This window comes from Belonocnema kinseyi, chromosome 8, assembly GCF_010883055.1.
Source record: "Belonocnema kinseyi isolate 2016_QV_RU_SX_M_011 chromosome 8, B_treatae_v1, whole genome shotgun sequence".
Classification (NCBI taxonomy): domain Eukaryota; kingdom Metazoa; phylum Arthropoda; class Insecta; order Hymenoptera; family Cynipidae; genus Belonocnema; species Belonocnema kinseyi.
In genome coordinates, this window is record NC_046664.1 from 132,888,617 (window position 1) to 132,906,773 (window position 18,157).

General features: G+C 36.5%; 1 protein-coding gene across 2 annotated transcripts in view; it reads left to right on the forward strand.

Annotated features, from left to right (window-relative positions):
* The window catches only part of LOC117177735 (protein NDRG3-like), a 443,874-nt gene that overhangs the window by 152,498 nt on the left and 273,219 nt on the right, over positions 1-18,157 (forward strand). For both annotated transcript variants that reach the window (XM_033368635.1, XM_033368634.1), the window contains exons 3-5: positions 1,968-2,167; positions 7,624-7,744; positions 14,320-14,608. In XM_033368635.1, coding sequence (XP_033224526.1) covers positions 1,968-2,167; positions 7,624-7,744; positions 14,320-14,608 — 610 coding nt within the window. The remainder of the gene's footprint in view (positions 1-1,967; positions 2,168-7,623; positions 7,745-14,319; positions 14,609-18,157) is intronic.

The following is an 18,157-nucleotide window of genomic DNA, read 5'->3' on the forward strand; positions in this document are numbered from 1 at the left end:
TTTTGTATACGGTGTGTTCGCCCCTAAATAAATGAATGTTGGTCAGAATGGTGGACAGAGTTGTGTTGGTCAGTGGTGGACTTGGCTTAAGACGAGAAGTTTAAGTTTTGATAAATAAACAGAATTTTTTCTAAAGATAATTATATTACCAATTTGTGACCTTAATATTTGCCGGTGTCTTTGAGTTCGACTTGAAGTCATGAAATGAAGTCTCGCTGGCGGCCAACGGCGAAACTGACAAAAGCGTCTTGACTAAATATTGGCTATGTCTTGGCTAATGACAACCAAGATGAATTATTTGCACTGAGGAGAGTATACGTATTCAATGAATCTTATTAAAGTATTGCATAAATCTTCCTTAGACCACCATCATTCAGGTATCAATGGTGATGCTTTCATTTATTGAAATTCTTTGAATATTCGATTAAGTCAAACAGGAAAAATCCTTCTAGCATCCATACATTTCATATTATAACAGGGTAATGTAATTTTTTATTGCAGATGCATGATTTTAAATCATAAGTAAGTGCTTTTTCTTAAAGTTGTGTAAATGCACAAAAATGCACAAAAAGGGCACCCGAGAGTGTCCATCTTTGAGTAATTATATATTTATACAAGTTTTTAAAAAGAATTCATTCCAACTAAAAGAAGGTAATTTTTCAAAAACTCTTTGAAGCGCACAAAATTACGCACCAGAAGTCTATTTTTGAGTTATTACATTCCTATTAAAATTAATTTTGTAAGAAATCGGAAAAATCGAATAAGGAAATTGTAGGAACTGCAAATTTCACATCGCTCATCCACCAATCTTCGGCTGATACTTCAATTTTCGCACTTGTAGTAAATCACCTATTTTGATGATTTGTATCACAACTGACTATTTTAATGTTAAACATATATGCTTTTACATATACCCATTGCTTCTATGACGACCATTACCCGAGGTGTTGTACGAAGTCATATTCGAAAGGTCGTTCGGGCATCTGACTTTTTTTTAGGTATAACACATATTCACCAATTCATGTTCTTTAAATTAGTAATGTAATTTTTTCAAATATTATATAATATATTTCTTTTCAAAACCATACTCGTTATATAATCTCTTATATTTGTTTACATTTTCTTATAGTTTGTGCAAATGCCTAGTGCATAAATACAGTACATTTTCGTTATATATTCGTCTAAAGCGATGTAGGAGAGTATAATTCTCTGAATAAAGTATTAAAAGTGTACCGCTACTCTACTTTATCGTTCCTACCTGGTTGCCACACGCTCGTTGGAATATTCGCCGAGTCATAGTCACCTTAGTTGCAGACACCCTATTTTATGGGTTCAAATAAGTATTTAAATACTCTGCCGCCTGATTCCGAAAGTTTACTGTGATATAAAATTTAAAAAAATGTTACCAGTTTCTGATACATATTGTTCTTCAATTGATTGATTTTTTAGTTAAAAATATTTGTAAAAATTCTGATTTTTATGATTCTTCACGTAAAACTTTATTAGTGATAATGTATTCGAATTGCGCTTGATAATATTTGAAGAAACAGGGAATATGGAACTGATTTTGTTGTCTGTAAAATATTTATTTTTTTCAAACTGGTTTTCCTGTGATAAATTTCTTGGCATAGTTGCATATTAAGACTGTATTTTAATGCAATATGACAATGACAGTAAAAATCCTCACTTCAGTGTCTCTCGGTTGGGACTTAAAATATCTTTCCAGTCGAATGTGCATTTTACCCAAAGGAAACATCTTATATTTAATTAAATGGAATCAATTCTACTTTTGAGTTAAAACTAAAAATATAAATTGTTCTCTATTCTTTACTTAGCGGGTATGCAATAATGGGCCAAATCGAATTTTCTACGTTCATAGCCTCTCCTTGTAAGTTTTTTTTCTATGTATGGTTAAATTGAAACAATAATGCTTGAATTATTAATTAGTGTAATTTATTCATTTTTAGCACGATGCCTTCGGACAGTATGGATGATATAGAACTAAAGAACATTCAACTACAATTCCCAGCGCTAAGGTATTTGACAAGAGACGATGGTTCCGTTCAAGAAGAAAGAATTGAAACAGATAAGGGAACTTTGCTTGTAGCGATTCAAGGGAATCGAGGAAAACCGGTGATTCTTACTTATCACGATTTAGGCCTTAACTGTGAGTATTTATTCATTTTCTATCTAACCGTTTATTCTTTATCAATAAATTCTTCCAGGCCTGCAATCGGCCTGATTTTCTGAGAGAATGTATACCTCGTCGACCCGCGCAGTCAATGTTGTCAAAAGAATCTGAGAAAATATCTTATGAATACTATTTACCAGGATGATTCTCCGATAATTATGAGGGTTCGGTTTATCACCGTTTTTATGCTACATAAATGTATGCATTTTAGTCCAGCTGAATGCGACTCTTTTCGCAGCCTTGATCTCATTTAATAGGCACCCTAATTACTGCACCAAATTTCTTGGGAGGTTTTTGAAAAATTCATTGGGTATCTTATCGTCGCTCGGCGATTTATTACATTTGAATCTTAATAAAGACCCGGTGATCACAAAACTATGAAAATCCCAAGAAAGTCCTCAGAACGTTCCTAGGACGTCCTGTGACAGGGCATTCAACGTCTTCAAGACGTCCAATATCTTAAAGATGACCTAAAGACGTCTTAAAGACATGGACGTTCTCCGGACATCTTTCGTACTGACATTAGACGATTCAAGAGCATCCCTAGGACGATCAAAAGACATGTTATAAAAGACGTCTTAATGATGTGCCAAAAACGTCTCTAGGAAATCCTTAATTTGTTTCCCACTGGGGAGGTCTTAATTTCATTAATCGAGATATCACAGTCCAATAAAGGTTGTTCTATTACAATCAACTATATGCAAAGGAGAAATTTAATCGGATAGGGAGAAAAAAGAAGGTGTTGCCATACATGCATACTTACATTGTTAATCGAAGGAGACTGGAACATGAATCTTTTGACGGCTGTCTAAAAGTCCTTCGGATAATTTAAAAGCCGCTAGTGAATCTAGCAATGAAGATTCGCATTGCCTGTTCTTGGACCTACGTAGCTTCATGAAAGATCTTTTGATTTCTAGGTATTTTGTCCCCTCCATTTCAGAAAAACTCAACCTTTAAAGACATTTAAAGATTGGCTTAGCTTACGGCGCGTTACACTTTGTTTTTTAACATCCCAAGGTTTTTCCCTGGACTATGCCATTTAAGCTTTGCAAACTAAATGCTAATTATCGGCGACAGTTGAGATTGTGACAAAGTTATTATTTACGATATTTATTTCGCCATTGGAGTACGCGAAGTTCCTAGAAATTTCGCACGAAATTCGAAATATCAAAGCGAACCGGAAGATGACCGGATATCGTAGGTATTAAAGTACTTCAAAATTACAAATTAGGTCTATTGAGCCGATGTTACACACAATAAGATCGTTAACAACCATCCCCTGAAACTAAGAAAAGTGTAATTGCTTAGAAAATCTTTAGGAAATCTTTCATTTAATATCATTAGTACACTAATCTCAAGAATTTCAACAAGAATCTTCCCCATTTCGTTGGCATCAGTGCCTAATGATTTTCGTATATACAATGGTACAGAATTTTCGAGGTGAAATAACCCTTACAGGTCATTCAGGTTGCACATACTTGTAATAAAATTGCCACCTCAAAAAAGGCGAAATATGGATAACTCGATATAACGCCGGAAATGGTTTAAAACACACATTACCCAAATAAATTGAAATGTCCTGCGCCAAAATTTCACGAAAATACATGTAGGGGGAATTAATAATATTTCGAAGTTGAATAAAGATTTGCTTATAAAAATCAGGGATCCAAGCAGGGAATTCTAAATCCTGTAAAGTTATTTTATTCTTTGCCGCAATTTGCTAAACCATACCAGGCTTAGTAGCTTTGTGACTCTTAGACTCAGGCTACTCCGGCTTTGAAGACATTTTTCCTATAAAGGAGTCCAGGAAGCGTCCTTGTCTCTTCTGGTGATCTGTCAAGTGTGACCGAAAGGTTCAACTCTTGGAAATATGAGCGTTCGTTGAGAACCTCCTGCTTCCATCTGTCAGAAGTGAAACGCACGAGAACGGGCGTTTCTCCCAGATGCTAAATGGTATCAATTTTCGTTTCATTAAATGAGAGACCTGCGCTAGTGAGAGTGTTGAGCACGAAGGAGAAGAGTTCCTTGTTAGATTTTTTATCGTCTCATAGGTTGTCAGTTGAGCTGTGTCAGCTTAAAGTAGTTTGACGTCCCTTTTGTTTTCTCTGAGTAGGCTTTTATGGAGTTTAATTACTTTATAAAGATGTCTGTTTAAGGCCACAAGTTCCTTAAAAAGACAAAATTCGAGTCAAATTTCTGACAGAAAATCACAAAATCAAGAGCAAAAACTTATACCAGCAGTTGAATAAGCACAAAACGAGTTTGATAATAGACGAAGAAAAAATCTAGCACTTGAGAAATTAGATCAAATAAAGAAATTCATACGCAGCAAGAGAGACACGTGTTCCTCCAACTGACAAGTTTCCCCTCTTCGGGAGGAGCACTGTGCGTACTTCCACCAAACACTCCAAAATAGAATCCTTCGAATTTAGACACAAGGTGAAAATGCGGTTCAGATGCTGGTGGGTTGAAAGAAACTTCTTCCAACAGAAGGTTGTGATGTTATCTATTCCAATAACTGAATATGCCTCTTAATTCTTTTTCGACCTCCTCAGTAGTAATAGGTTGCCGTTACTATTCAGGTGTTTAAGGGTTTAGAATATCTCTTTGAAGCGATTTATGTTCTTTGAGTTTTAGTTCAGTGAATGCTGGAATTCGTTGACTTCTCTCCAAACGTCTCGACCTCCTCTGGTTTGGACGGGTGGTCTTTAGTAACTGGAGTGACTTAGAAAAGTCGAAAAGGGTCAGCGAAAAACTGTTTACTTTCTTTTAGCGAACTCTCCATTCTATTTTGACTTCTCGTAGTGTCAGTTAGTCCCCATATTCTGTCAATAACATGCTCCTTGACGGTCAGCAGCTTTGAGTTGTTAAGTGTGTGAGGACTGATCCGCAGTTTGCAAGCGAACTGTCGAACCCTCGCAGTTTAATTCCTGTCAGATGTTATATAGCCAGCACACACTGAGTGTCCAGCGTGTCCTGTCTTAGCCAGCCTATTTTTTTGCCGACTTGGTGCATGTGTATTTTCGTCTCGTCATCAGCCGTTCGTTTTATTTTACGTTTTGCATCTTCCAAAGTTCCTATCTCATTATGCAAACTGAAATTGATAGTTCAGAGGTTGGAATGTTCGCGAAAATCTCCACAAAACTCGTCATCCAGTTTAGCCAGATCTTTCGCCGGAGAAGAACTTGGATGTTGATGTTTCTCCTGATCCTGAATATTGCCCTTCCTTTATTTAATGCCCGCCAGCATTTCTTCTTTATGTCATATTATTTCGCAGACGTTAATGCGAAAATTCCGAAAGCTCTGTCTGGTTCTCGCGCCATGGAGTTTGCTTTGGGCCATGTAACGTTTTTATTTTTTTTGGCATACTGGTATCGTAGCACTCCAGCAGGTCGCTCTAAGTCGATGTGTATACTCGAAAATTTTGAGATTTTGCCAATCCATTGTATTAAGTGTCTTTATTAGCTCATGCAATTCAAGGCTCGAACAGCTAGGGTGAAGGGTTCGTCCATCCTTGTTGAATTGCGAATCCGAGCATAAGATTGTTAGAGTATACTCTGTGAAGTCGCCAGGTATCCCAAAGCCACCATTTGAGGTAGTTCAGCCAGATGCCATTCAACTTTCAGCACGGTTGTTATGCGTCCGCTTGGGATTATTCGCCGGGTCCATTCTGGAACAATTGTTTGCGCCTGCTTATTAATGATCGTAACCACATTTAGCAGATACCCTGTCTGCTCGTAGAAAAAACAATGATAACAGGAAGAGCGATAATTAAGGACTATGCGAAACATCCACATTCAGGTTTTTTAAGTTTTAAGATTTGGCTGAACTGCATTGCGCGCTTTGTGGACATTTGTCATAATTGTGCGACCTCTGGATTATTAATTGTAGTGTGTAAAATACAGCGAGAACTATGCTAGATGCAAACCGTAAAAAAACCAACGATTATCATGTGACCAAAATGCGTAAGCATCAACTCAGCACAAAGATAGGCTGGGTAAAACAGTACGCATCCCATATTCAGTGTGCAATTTGTGACATAACATCTGGCTACCATTTCATTGCTAGGGTCTGATTGTATGCGCGCACAATACGAATCGGTTATTACACACTCAGCAAAGCATATTGTTGACAGAATATGGATACTATCTGAACCTAAGAGAGATTTAGAACAGAGAAGTGGTCGCTCAAGCAATATTAACAGTTTTTTCCTAACCTTGAAGGTGCTGCCACACATTGAAAGGTGCATAAAGAGACTGAGGCCTCTTTGGAAGACCACATTTACTATCAGATATGGAACATGCCGTGTGACAACTCACAACTTCACCTTTCAGAAAGCTGTTTGCCAGGACGACACCATAAACGCTCTGTTCTTTTGTTTCACATTATTTGCACTATCTCTCGCACTTTTCCATTCTGAATGGTTCTTCTGCGGCAAATTGGAATATCCGAAGCGTAATATCACTCCCGTATTTCGTATGAATGATCTTATGATCTATGCTAAAAATAAGAAACAACTATGTCTAGCTCCAGGGATTGTCGAGAAATACATTCTGGAGACTTGAATAGAGTTTTAGGTACAAAATGCGCCAAGGTTATTTTAAAGCAAGTAAAACTGAATGGCATCCCCGAAGACCTCTATTCTGCGCCTGTACACTTCACATCGTGAAGGTGGTCGCACAGTACTGAATCTCGAATATCTTCACAACATGATTATTATATGTATATCACATATAGTCACAAATGAACGCGAGACTCTTATTACTATGGTCTGAAAACACGATTCATCGAACGTTATCCATCCAGAGTACTGACCCCTGGTACTGTCTAAACTAAAGTTGACTTTCTTAAAATCACGAAGATTGAAGTCAAGCGAGGAGAGTTTCATTTTTGCCTATAAAGACGGTGTCATTTTCACTTTAGCATACCCTAGCCAAATTTTATGCGAAGACATTCCCGATGATAGCTGTAGAGCGTGCCGTGTACATGCCGAACATCTAGGACACATACAATCTAGTTTTTCAAATAATGTGGGAAAAGCGTTCATCCAAAGGCATAATGTGGCACTAAGAGTGCTTTATTACTACCTCTGTCGCTCTTACGTCATTATACCTAATACCGCTCTGCCCAACAGTAACAGCAGGTACAGTTACAGCATACTGTAACCTCCTATTTCACGGTAGGGAAACGTAGTTGTAGCTAAAATGATACTGCGATTTCGCCGAGAGAGCGTGCAATTTTGTAGAATTGCAACCGCTTTCGGTGAAATCCCGCGCTTAACCTTTTGGCAAGTCTTTAACTGTGTGTACATAGCTGTATATCTTTCTTTGACACAAGACGTAGATATTTTTTTAGTCAGTTCTGATGTCTTCGTTTTTTCTAAATATTCCAAAACCTGAACCTATACTTGCTGCTGCTTGGTCTATTTTCAGATATCTCGAGCTTCCAGGCATTTTTCAATTACATCGATATGCGTGTTCTGCTAGAAAACTTTTGCGTTTATCACGTGAACGCCCCAGGACAAGAAGAAGGTGCCCCCACATTACCTGATGAGTAAGTAAAGTATATTTTCTTTTGTCTAAAACATTTTGATTAAATTTGTTTAAAAAACTCCCAGTTTTTACGCTTGACCCAAGGTTTTGACCTTGACGATGAACTTTAAGGTTATTTCAAGCTCAACCGTTTTTTTAGTAGCAATACTCTTAAAGAACGTTAGCAATCGGTCATGAGTGACCTTGATTGTCACTCAAAGGTTATTTAAACTAAAGGAAGATTTTGAAACATCTGAGAAGCACAGTTTATATAAATAATTCATAACGCACTTAATTATTTATTTTAGCAAGGTTCATTCAGATGTGATCTTAGACATAACCTTGGACATATCCTTCGAGGTCATTTTAAGGTTAACTTTAAAAAAAGTCGGAATCCCCTTATTTGACGTCGACAATGGAAAGAGCGGTAAATTTTACGTTCAAAAATGTACTCAGGTCATATGTCATCTCCCTCCCTCTTTCACCACGCCGTCCTCCCTCTTCCTTTGTTTCCCTCCCCCTTTCACTTTCTCTACCTCACTCCTCTGTTCTTATCTTTCTCCCTGCCTCCCTCTTTCTCTGTCCCTGTCTCTCTTCCGCTCTCCCTCTTGCTCTGACAATATAATTAACAAGGTCACGCTGCAACTTTTTTGTTATAAAATAGAATCGAATTCAGCCTTTTATCAGGAATAACGAGTTGAGTGTAGTAAATTTTCTTTCTTCTAAAGTGATTTATTATTGTAAGTCATTTTGCATTTTACAAACCTATAGCTACAGCATTTATCTGTGAAACATTCCACTTTTCTATTATACTCTTTAATTTTTGAAAAAAAGAAGCAATGTTGAATTGCTTTCTTCATTTTACAATAGGAAATTTATACAAATTTTCACACAAAATTTGTTTATAATTCGGATAGTCGTTTTCCGCACAAAACTTGTTTAGAATTGTACATTTTCAAATTAGCGCTTCTCATTATAAGAGGCTGGGGTGTAGTAACGCGATCTTACATGGAAGTGAAAAAACTATTCATCTAATTTTGTAGAGGTGGAACAAATGGAATGGCAACATCAAACATTGAATGAACTATTAGAAGGTTCCATGGTTGAGGTACTGTAACAGATGTACCTAGATCAGGAAGACCAAGGTCAACAGGAAATAAGGAGAAATCATTGCGTGTTTTGTTAGTACTTACCAAAGTTCCGCATAGTTCTATACGTAAGGCCCTTAAAGCACAATACATAAGTAAGTTGTCTTTGCCTTACATTTTTCAGAGACCAATTTTTGGTTCGTTCAAAAAATGTTTCAACTGAACTGAGGTGAAAATAAGCATAATTGTAGATATTGGGCAGATGCAAACCGTCATTGGACATGAGAAGAGAAGTCGCAATATCCACAAAAATTGAACGCTTGGGCTGGAATATTCAACAATGAAAAATAATACCATTTTTTCATGAAGGGTCATTTAAATGCTGATAGGTATGAGATGATGCCGTGAAATGAAATAGTTCCTACAATAAGAGAGATTACTGGGGAAAACTTTAATGACACAACCGTTTCATTGGTTTCATTGGTCGCAACAGGATGTTGCTCTGCCGCACTACGGACGAGACTTTCGCGAGAACTTAAATACAGTGTTTGATGATCGGTGGATTGGACGTAGAAGCACAATTGAATTGCGAGCTAGATCACCTGTATTAACAACTCTGGACTACTTTCTTTGGTTTATCTAAAAGATCGAGTGTTTAATACCAAACCTCAGAATTGAGCAGACTTGCAACAAAAAATAATTGATTAATACGCTCTGATTCCTACCAAAATCATCAAAAATGCTGGTAATGGTTTTCGTCCTCGGTTGGCTAACTTTCGAGAATTGAGTGTACAACAATCTGAGCATTTCCGATAACATCTTGTCCATTATGTTGCCTATAACTACACGTGAGTGGCAAGCAGACTCACGCTAATCAAGAACCCCAAAACGTGAGAAGCAAGGGTACTCACGCTGATCAAGCACCCCAAAACATGAGAGGCAAGGGGACTCCCTCTAATCAAGCACCCGAAAACGTGAGATGCAAGAAGACTCACGATTGCAAGCACTACTTTTTGTTTAGTCTAATTTTTATTTACCTCAAGAAGCATTTTACATCAATTTTATGTACCCGAATAGTTATCGTACATAATTTACGTTTGTCACAATTTTCATTTGCGACAATTTTTAAATGCTTGAATTTTAACTGTAAATAAGTTTTCTTTACCCATATTTCTATTCGTCATAATTGTTAGGTGTCCTAATTTCTGTGTGACCTTATTTTTTCTTCAAAATACTACATATCAGACGTTTTTAACTGATTTTGATTAAATTTATAGGAATTATGTAGAATTTAGTGCCATTTTTTAAATAAAAATTTAGACAAAAGTACAAATCGTCGATATTTCTTTCTTTGTAAGAAAATCCAAATTCACTTTTCATTCTTTAACATGTCTTGCCTAAGAATGTTTAAAAATTTACGATTTTACCTAAAATTACCGATATTCCTTGTACGTTGCTTGATTTTATTAATGAAATATCCTAGAACAAGTTGGGGGAAGAGGAGGTGTCACACCCCCCTCGTTACGCACCTGCACTTTGGACCTCTCACTGTTTCATCATAAAATGAACCACGCCGTTATTTCGTTCGCCATGGGTACACTCATAGTGGAAGCTTACTCCTTTCCAGGCTCATAAAATGCATCCATTTTCAATTAATTGGAATAAAACAAGAACCAGACCATTTTTTGAAAAAGCTTTTTGTTTGATTCTGTATTTAGACGTTTATATTTTGTGGTTAAATTATGAAATTAAACAATTTAGAATTTTAGGAGAATTCCTTGTTTGCCCAGTGGGAAAACAAATTAAAGATGTCCTAGAGACGTCTTTGGGACATATCTAAGACGTATTTTATATCATGTCTTTTGGTCATCCTAGGGATGCCCCTAAAACTTCTCTTGTCACACGGAGAAAAATAGATGTTAGCAAAGACTATCTAGATATTAATAGGTAATATCTTAGCGATTTAACTATGGGATAGAAATCTAGATACTGAAGTAGAGCATCCGTAAATATTAAAAAGAAGATTTTAATTCACAATATCCAAGATATTAAAGGGCAGAATCTAAGATAGTCAAGAAATATTTTTTAATTTTGCAAAAATTACCTGTAAAGCATGCCATTTTCTATAAAATGCCAAAGAATGTTAATATCGTAGTCCTCTGTTTTGAAAATGTGAATCCTCAAGCATTTTCCTGAATCCTCATTTTCTTGAGAAAATTGTAACATATCCAAAAACATTTATTCCATTTTCAACCAAAACTTATAGTGCAATAGATATACGAAAAACCACAATACACACGATGAAAGCTCAAGATACGGACAAAATCTTTTGTCGCCACGTCACACGTCAGCGACCTTGCTCCGATAAAATTTAGCTTTTTTAATATCTTAGATATTAATTTTTAATATCACATATTTTATACTTTTAATATAACAGATATTTCCCTTTAATATTTTGTATGTTGAATAGAAGATATTAAATATTATGCCGTAATATATATGTATTATGGTTAAATATCAAAGTTTTTAATATCTGCTTTTCAATATCTATTTTCCTCCGTGCAGTATGAAAGATGTCCCGAGAACGTCCATGTCCTTAAAACGTCTTCAGGTCATCTTAAGGACATTGTACGTCTTATGAGACGTTGATTAGCCTGAAATAGGACGTCCCAAGGACGTCAGAGTTCTCTTATCAGATAACTTGTTTGCATTATAAAAATCCCTTCGTGATTGATGATATATATCGGGACAGCCCAGTGGAATATAATCAAATAAAATTAAACTCGAAACCAAAAAATGCTTTCGACATGTTGGGCAGTAACCATCTTAAGCCGATGACAATATTTAAAATTTTATAATAATAATAATGATAATAATAACTGAGCCTCAGTGGTTCAGTTGGTCAGACACTCGGATTTCACCTCAGAGGTCCGGGGTTCGATCCCTGAGCCGGTACCTCTATACATTTTTCAATGTACCTTCACTGAGGTTCTGGTGGTTCGGAACCCACTTTAAGCTGTAGGTTCCCCCATCGTGTATTTGACTGCAACCCAGTCCGTCAATAGTGGGGTAAAAACCAGGCTTTGTCCAATATTTTTGGGCAGACTGCTCTCATCAGATCACTTGATTGCATTATAAAAAAGCGTCCGTAACTGATGATATATACCGGGACAGCCAGTGCAAAATGATCAAATAAAAATCCTACTCTAACCAAAAAAATGCCTTCGAAATATTGGGCAGTATAAGCCTGTGACAACATTTCAACACAGAAATGTTTTTTATAATCGCCTTACCGAAGGTGTTCTCGCGTTGATGACGCGGTAGGGCTCAAGCTTTCCTCTCATGATTTTGACGGCTAGTTGGCGGTAGCACTGCTACTGACAGGATTTTCCATGCCAGATAGGCTGATATCGAAGAGAAAACGGACTAAGAAGGACACCAACATTCATCAATAATAATAGAGAGTATATTGAAGATTTTGAAACGCTTCTCGCTTTTCGAGGATCATCGGAGCCCCTCTGGAGCCACAGCTGGGCCCACAGAATGCAGGCCTGCTGAGGATACTTTGGCTAGCATTAGCTATGTTCAGCCAACCACCTCGACAAAAATACCATGGGATAGCATCAAGTGGTATACCGCAATGCAAGAGGAATTGGTGCGTATCTATTACGAAAGTGCGAAGTTTGAAACAAAAATGGAAAAAGGATACAATTTAAGAACGAAATTTGCTGCAAATTACCCTAATATACAAAAAGGCGCACTGAGAGATCTTATCACTAAGGCGAAGGACATCAGGACTAATCTACACATAACAAAAGACCGAGCAATGGAGATTAAACAACAGGTTGATTTGGCATGGAAACACAACGGAAATTAACATCAGTTAGCGGAAGTCGCGTCACAATACAAGAAGGCCTAATTGCTGTTCTTCCTCAACCTGTTGACGATCCAAAACCACCACAACGTCCAGAGGTGGATGGCCTTATACATCCAAAGGCAGAAACAGAGGTTCAGCAACCAAAAAAGCGACGAAAATGGATATACCATATAAATAGAGATATTATGCGCCTTTATTTTTTGGCAGAGAAATGTTAGCAAAGTTTAAGGAGAGATCATCATAGACTCTTCTTAATTGAATACCCAGAGCTAGCAAGAAAAATAGATGAGCAGAATCTGGCAGACCAAAAGCGCTCAATATCTGTAAACAGATTGCTTTTGGCTGTTAAAATATCTGCTATGAAAATAGAAGTGGAGCAGCAGCTTCCTATTGATAAACTCCCCTTGGAAGATGTGGACAACGAATATTTAATTGAAGGTGACGGCATATGTGCTAGAAATAATGAAAATCATGTACCGTATCCATTAGAGCCACATCCTGATATTAGTAATGATGACGTGGATAGGGAAATCGCAGAAAAACTACAGAACCTTTGAAAGGAATTTTGGAACTGATTTAGTAGTTTTCAGATAAGCAGAACTAACAATAACGCTTTCTCTGCCCAAAATGAACATTACAAAGGATTTGCGTGCACTAATAGAACACCTTGACAGCAACGTTTTACCTACGTATTTGAATGTAGCACAAACTGCTTTAGAGGTGCAAACTCTTGTATATTGCGCAGCTGTGGCAACCGGTAGAACGTTGGGCCGCAGGACTAGGTCTAAAAATGCAGTTTTTGTCGTAGAAGAGGAATAAAACTAGAAAACTGATAAAACATGTTACTAAAATGATCCACCCTCGGCATATCGATAGATTAATACCAGCATTATTGGATGAGATTATGGACTCCCAAGGGCAGAGAATTGATGTTCTTACAGTCAGACTGCGTCGGTACAAGAAAATTAGTGCATTAAGGGCAACAAAATCGATACTTTCTGATACATGACCGAAATTTGCAGCCAACCTATACAACCAAGGTCCATAAGTATAGCGAGTTAAAGCATGAAGTCAAGACCATATGGGGAAAAGTGAATCACGCATCTATTTATCCAATTATGACTTCGGCTATAGGCAATGTGTACGCAAGATGCACTGAACACCTTGAACATTAAGGGGTCAGTAGGGTAGCAAGCGACTAAGATCCTGTGTAGTGGCAGATGGTAGCTTTAAGAAAGCATCCAGAGGTCACTGTTGTCACCTCCAGCGCTCAAGGCCGCTTGTAGTTGTATACACACAGCATCATCGCATGAGGTTTCAAGCATCGTGTTAAATTACCTTATGACATCCTAATCTCATTAGTCACTTGACTTAGTCCGTGGCTATGATGTATAGCCGGGTTCACGCGAGTAAAAGTTCGGAATAAAATAATAATAAGCTACGACATTTTTAAAATTTCATTACATTGAAGTAAATAACTAAGACTAAACACGTGTAATATTGTTGGAACCGTAAATCATATCATTTTTGTGTTTAAGATAATAAACTTAATTATTTAATATGTTCAATATTTGTTGTACTTTCAAATAATGGTAAATGTTGTATTGATACGCTTTTCTCTCTTTGTTTCAGTTACACTTATCCTTCTATGGACGATTTGGCGGAACAATTGCTGTTTGTTTTAGGCCATTTTGGCTTAAAGTCAGTTATAGGTTTTGGTGTTGGTGCAGGAGGAAATATTCTTGCACGTTTTGCATTAGCACACCCCGAAAAAGTAAATGCACTCTGTTTGATTAATTGTGTGTCTACGCAGGCTGGATGGATTGAATGGGGTTACCAGAAGTTAAATGTTCGCCACCTCAGATCCCAGGGTATGACCCAAGGTGTTTTGGACTATCTAATGTGGCATCATTTTGGTCGGGTGAGCACACTACTCTAACAATATTGTTTTATTTCCTTTATAGTATTATGCAGTTAAATGCAGGTTCATTTAAGAACTTCTTGTCCTTAAGATTATCTATTGCTCTTCAATTTATTTAAAATTTAGTACGTGTATGTACGAGGTGTGTTTAAAAAATAATGTGACTCTATGGTTTTCTCAAAAAAATTCATTTATTCCTCAATATTTATGTTGTCCCCTTCAAAGTAATCCCCCTCAGATATAATACACTTGTGCCAACGCTTTTTCCAATCATCGAAGCACTTCTGATAATCATTTTGTGGTATAGCCTTGAGTTCTTTCAGCGATGCAGTTTTTATCTCCTCAATCGTTGAAAATCGATGTCCTTTCATGGGTCTCTTCAGTTTTGGGAAAAGAAAATAGTCACTGGAGGCCAAATCCGGTGAATATGGAGGGTGAGGCATGACTGTGGTGCTGTTTTTGATCAGAAAATCTTTCACAAGCAACGATGAATGAGCAGGTGCATTATCGTGATGCAAAAGCCACGAATTGTTTTTTCAAAGTTCCGGACGTTTTTTGCGTATCGCCTCTAGCAAGCGGCGCATAACTTGAAGGTAATATTCCTTATTGACCGTACGAACTTGTGGTAAGAATTCCTGATGCACTACGCCACTGTAATCAAAGAAGACAGTGAGTCCAGGGCGAGGTTCGTCTTCGACATCCTCTCGGCCTTCTTGGAACAGCTTGTACCACTTATACACATTTTTCTTACTCAGAGTAGACTCACCGTATGCAACTGTCAACATTTCAAGAGTTTTAGAGCACTGGATTACATTTTTCACACAAAATTTAATGCAATTTCTTTGCGCCATTTTTTTCGAAAGAAGAAAATCGCCGAGCACACCAAACCCTTCTAACCTTCTACGCCTCTTCCAGAAAAAATAACAGGAGCTATATAGTCAAAACTGTGAACATATGATCGCGACGAGTGTACCAATACAACAAACCAAAAAATTTAAAACTTGAATGTACGTAGTCCGCGAAAATTGAAAAGTCACCTTACTTTTTGAACACACCTCGTGCATCAGAAATATCCCCTCTCAACCAGGGAGTGAAAAACATGCATTTTACCATTTTCCGACATTCTTCCTGCATTTCTCTTAACATTTATCTGTATGTCTAATTTACCGACATTTTCTTGTTAAAAAAAGATATTCTACTTCATTTTGTAGACCGCAGTAAACGAACAAAATTCAAAATAATTGGTAAGTAATTGGGTGAGCCAAAACATAAATACTGTTTGTGCAACTTTCCAAGTTGGTGAGTCTTTTGGTAGGCCGGAAATACATCAAATGACTTAAACAGGACCTATAAATGTAATAACTTGTTTGATTCCTTCTGTGTTCGAAAGATTTCAAATAAATTGAATCTTTTCTAATCTTTTTCCATTAACTGGAAAACGAAAAGCTAAATGTTGTGGAAGAATTTTAAACTAGGATACGGAATTCCTGCACGGTCTTTGAGTGCAGGCATTTCAAAAGGCTTCAATGTGATTAAAAAAGGGAACAAATTACGTTGCGCCAGAAGCTCTTTCTACGTCAACGTAATAATTAACGGGATGGAACACTAAGGTATTAGGGGATTTTTCGACTGGCGAAACGGGATTTCATTTTAAAGCCGAAATTTTAAATATTTTTTCTTGGTTTTTTGCAAACGGCATCTAAATGTTGGTCTATTTTGCTGACCAGTGGCGGTTTATGAAAAAAAGGTTTACATTTTGTTCATTCATAAAAAAAGTGAGAACAATAGAGATAAATTGTAGTGACACTCATTGTGGATTCTCGCAGCATTCTCATCGGCCTTCGTGAAACACCAGAGGCAAGCATCCTGGGGCCCGTCGAATTGCTCGTAAATCGAAACCCTTTCATAGTTATGAGATGCAGATCAATTACAAAAACTCAAAATATGAAATCATGGATTGACTCAATTTTAATTAGCAGAATTAGCTTAATCATATAATTGGAAGAAATTGAAAACAAGATTCATAAAAATCAGTTAATATTTGCAGTAATAATGGAAATTTTAAAGACCATTAGAAAGTATAGCCGGATACGTCGTAGCGTTTCGAATCATATGTAACGAACTCTTCTTTCATTGACATGGGATTCAGTTCGGTTACGAAACTTAACATTTGAAAGGATGACTGGATTCAATTTTAATTACCATAATTAGTTTTCTGAATATAATTGGAAGGAAAGAGAAAAAAATATTCCTGAAAATCGGTTAATAATTGTAGTAAGGATGAAAACGGTGAAGCCAATACCAAAGTGTAGCTTTGCCGACAACTTGACACCTAGTTTGACACCTACTCCCTCAATCTGAATAGTAAGTACTTAATCTAAACTGCTGATCAAGAAGTATTATTAAATTGGAATTATTAGCTTTACTAAATTAATTAACAGTTTGGTAGTTAGCAATGTGAAAAAGCTTACTAAAGCAATTACTAGCTGACTTCTGTCGATACAAACTATCATTTTTATCTTGTTCACTTGAATTTCAATCGATGAACATTGAAAAAAGAATAACTGAAAAATGGGGTTCAAAATATGAGTTTTTGAGAGATGTACAGCATCCTTGAATCTCAGATTTGCACACCTTTATATTCGGTAAATTTCACTTTGCGAGTTCCCAAGTTCGCATCAAGTTTTCGGTGAAATATCTAAATTTCCAGAAAACAGCAAATTCTGGTAATTAATCGACTTACTTTTATTGGTGTTATGTCTTCTTTACCTTTATATAGTTTTCACATAAATTGTTCCATGAATGAAAAATGATATTTAAAAATTTTCGGTCAAGATTATTCTCTTTTTCGAAGCGCTTCAGATATTTTACAAACCCACACACGCATTCACTAAATGTTGTTTGTCAATGATAATTAATAAAACTTTAATTAACGGGACAATGTATTTTGTAACGTTTGAAGTTGACACAACTATTTTGAATCTCGTACACTTTATACAAATTTTCTACAATTTACAATTTTAGACAGTTGCGCGTGTGTATGTGTGTGCGCGTGTATGTGATAGCGCTTCAAAAAATATAATAATTTTGACAGAAGTTTTTCAAGTATCATTTGTCATCAATACAACAATTTACCATATGTGGAAACTGTATAAAGATTAAGAAGATCTATCTCCAACAAAAGTAAGTGGATTAATTACCAGAATATGCTGTTTCTTTTCAGTTTAAATATTTGACCGAAACTGGGTTTTCATCCTGGAGATTCGCAAAGTGATATTTACCGAATATAATGGCGTAGAAATTTGCGATTCGAGGATGCATTTAATCTCTCAAAAACATACATTTGAATATTTTTTTCTGTTTATATGTGGATAGAACATTTAAGACTCATTTTCTTAACCATATTTTTTATTTATTCTTATATCAATGTTGATCATTTGAAATTCAAATGCAGAAGATGAAAATGATCAGTTATATCCACAAAAGTCTGTTAGTAATTGCTTTTGTAAGCTTTTCTCACATAGCTAACTAGCAATGTGCTAATTAATT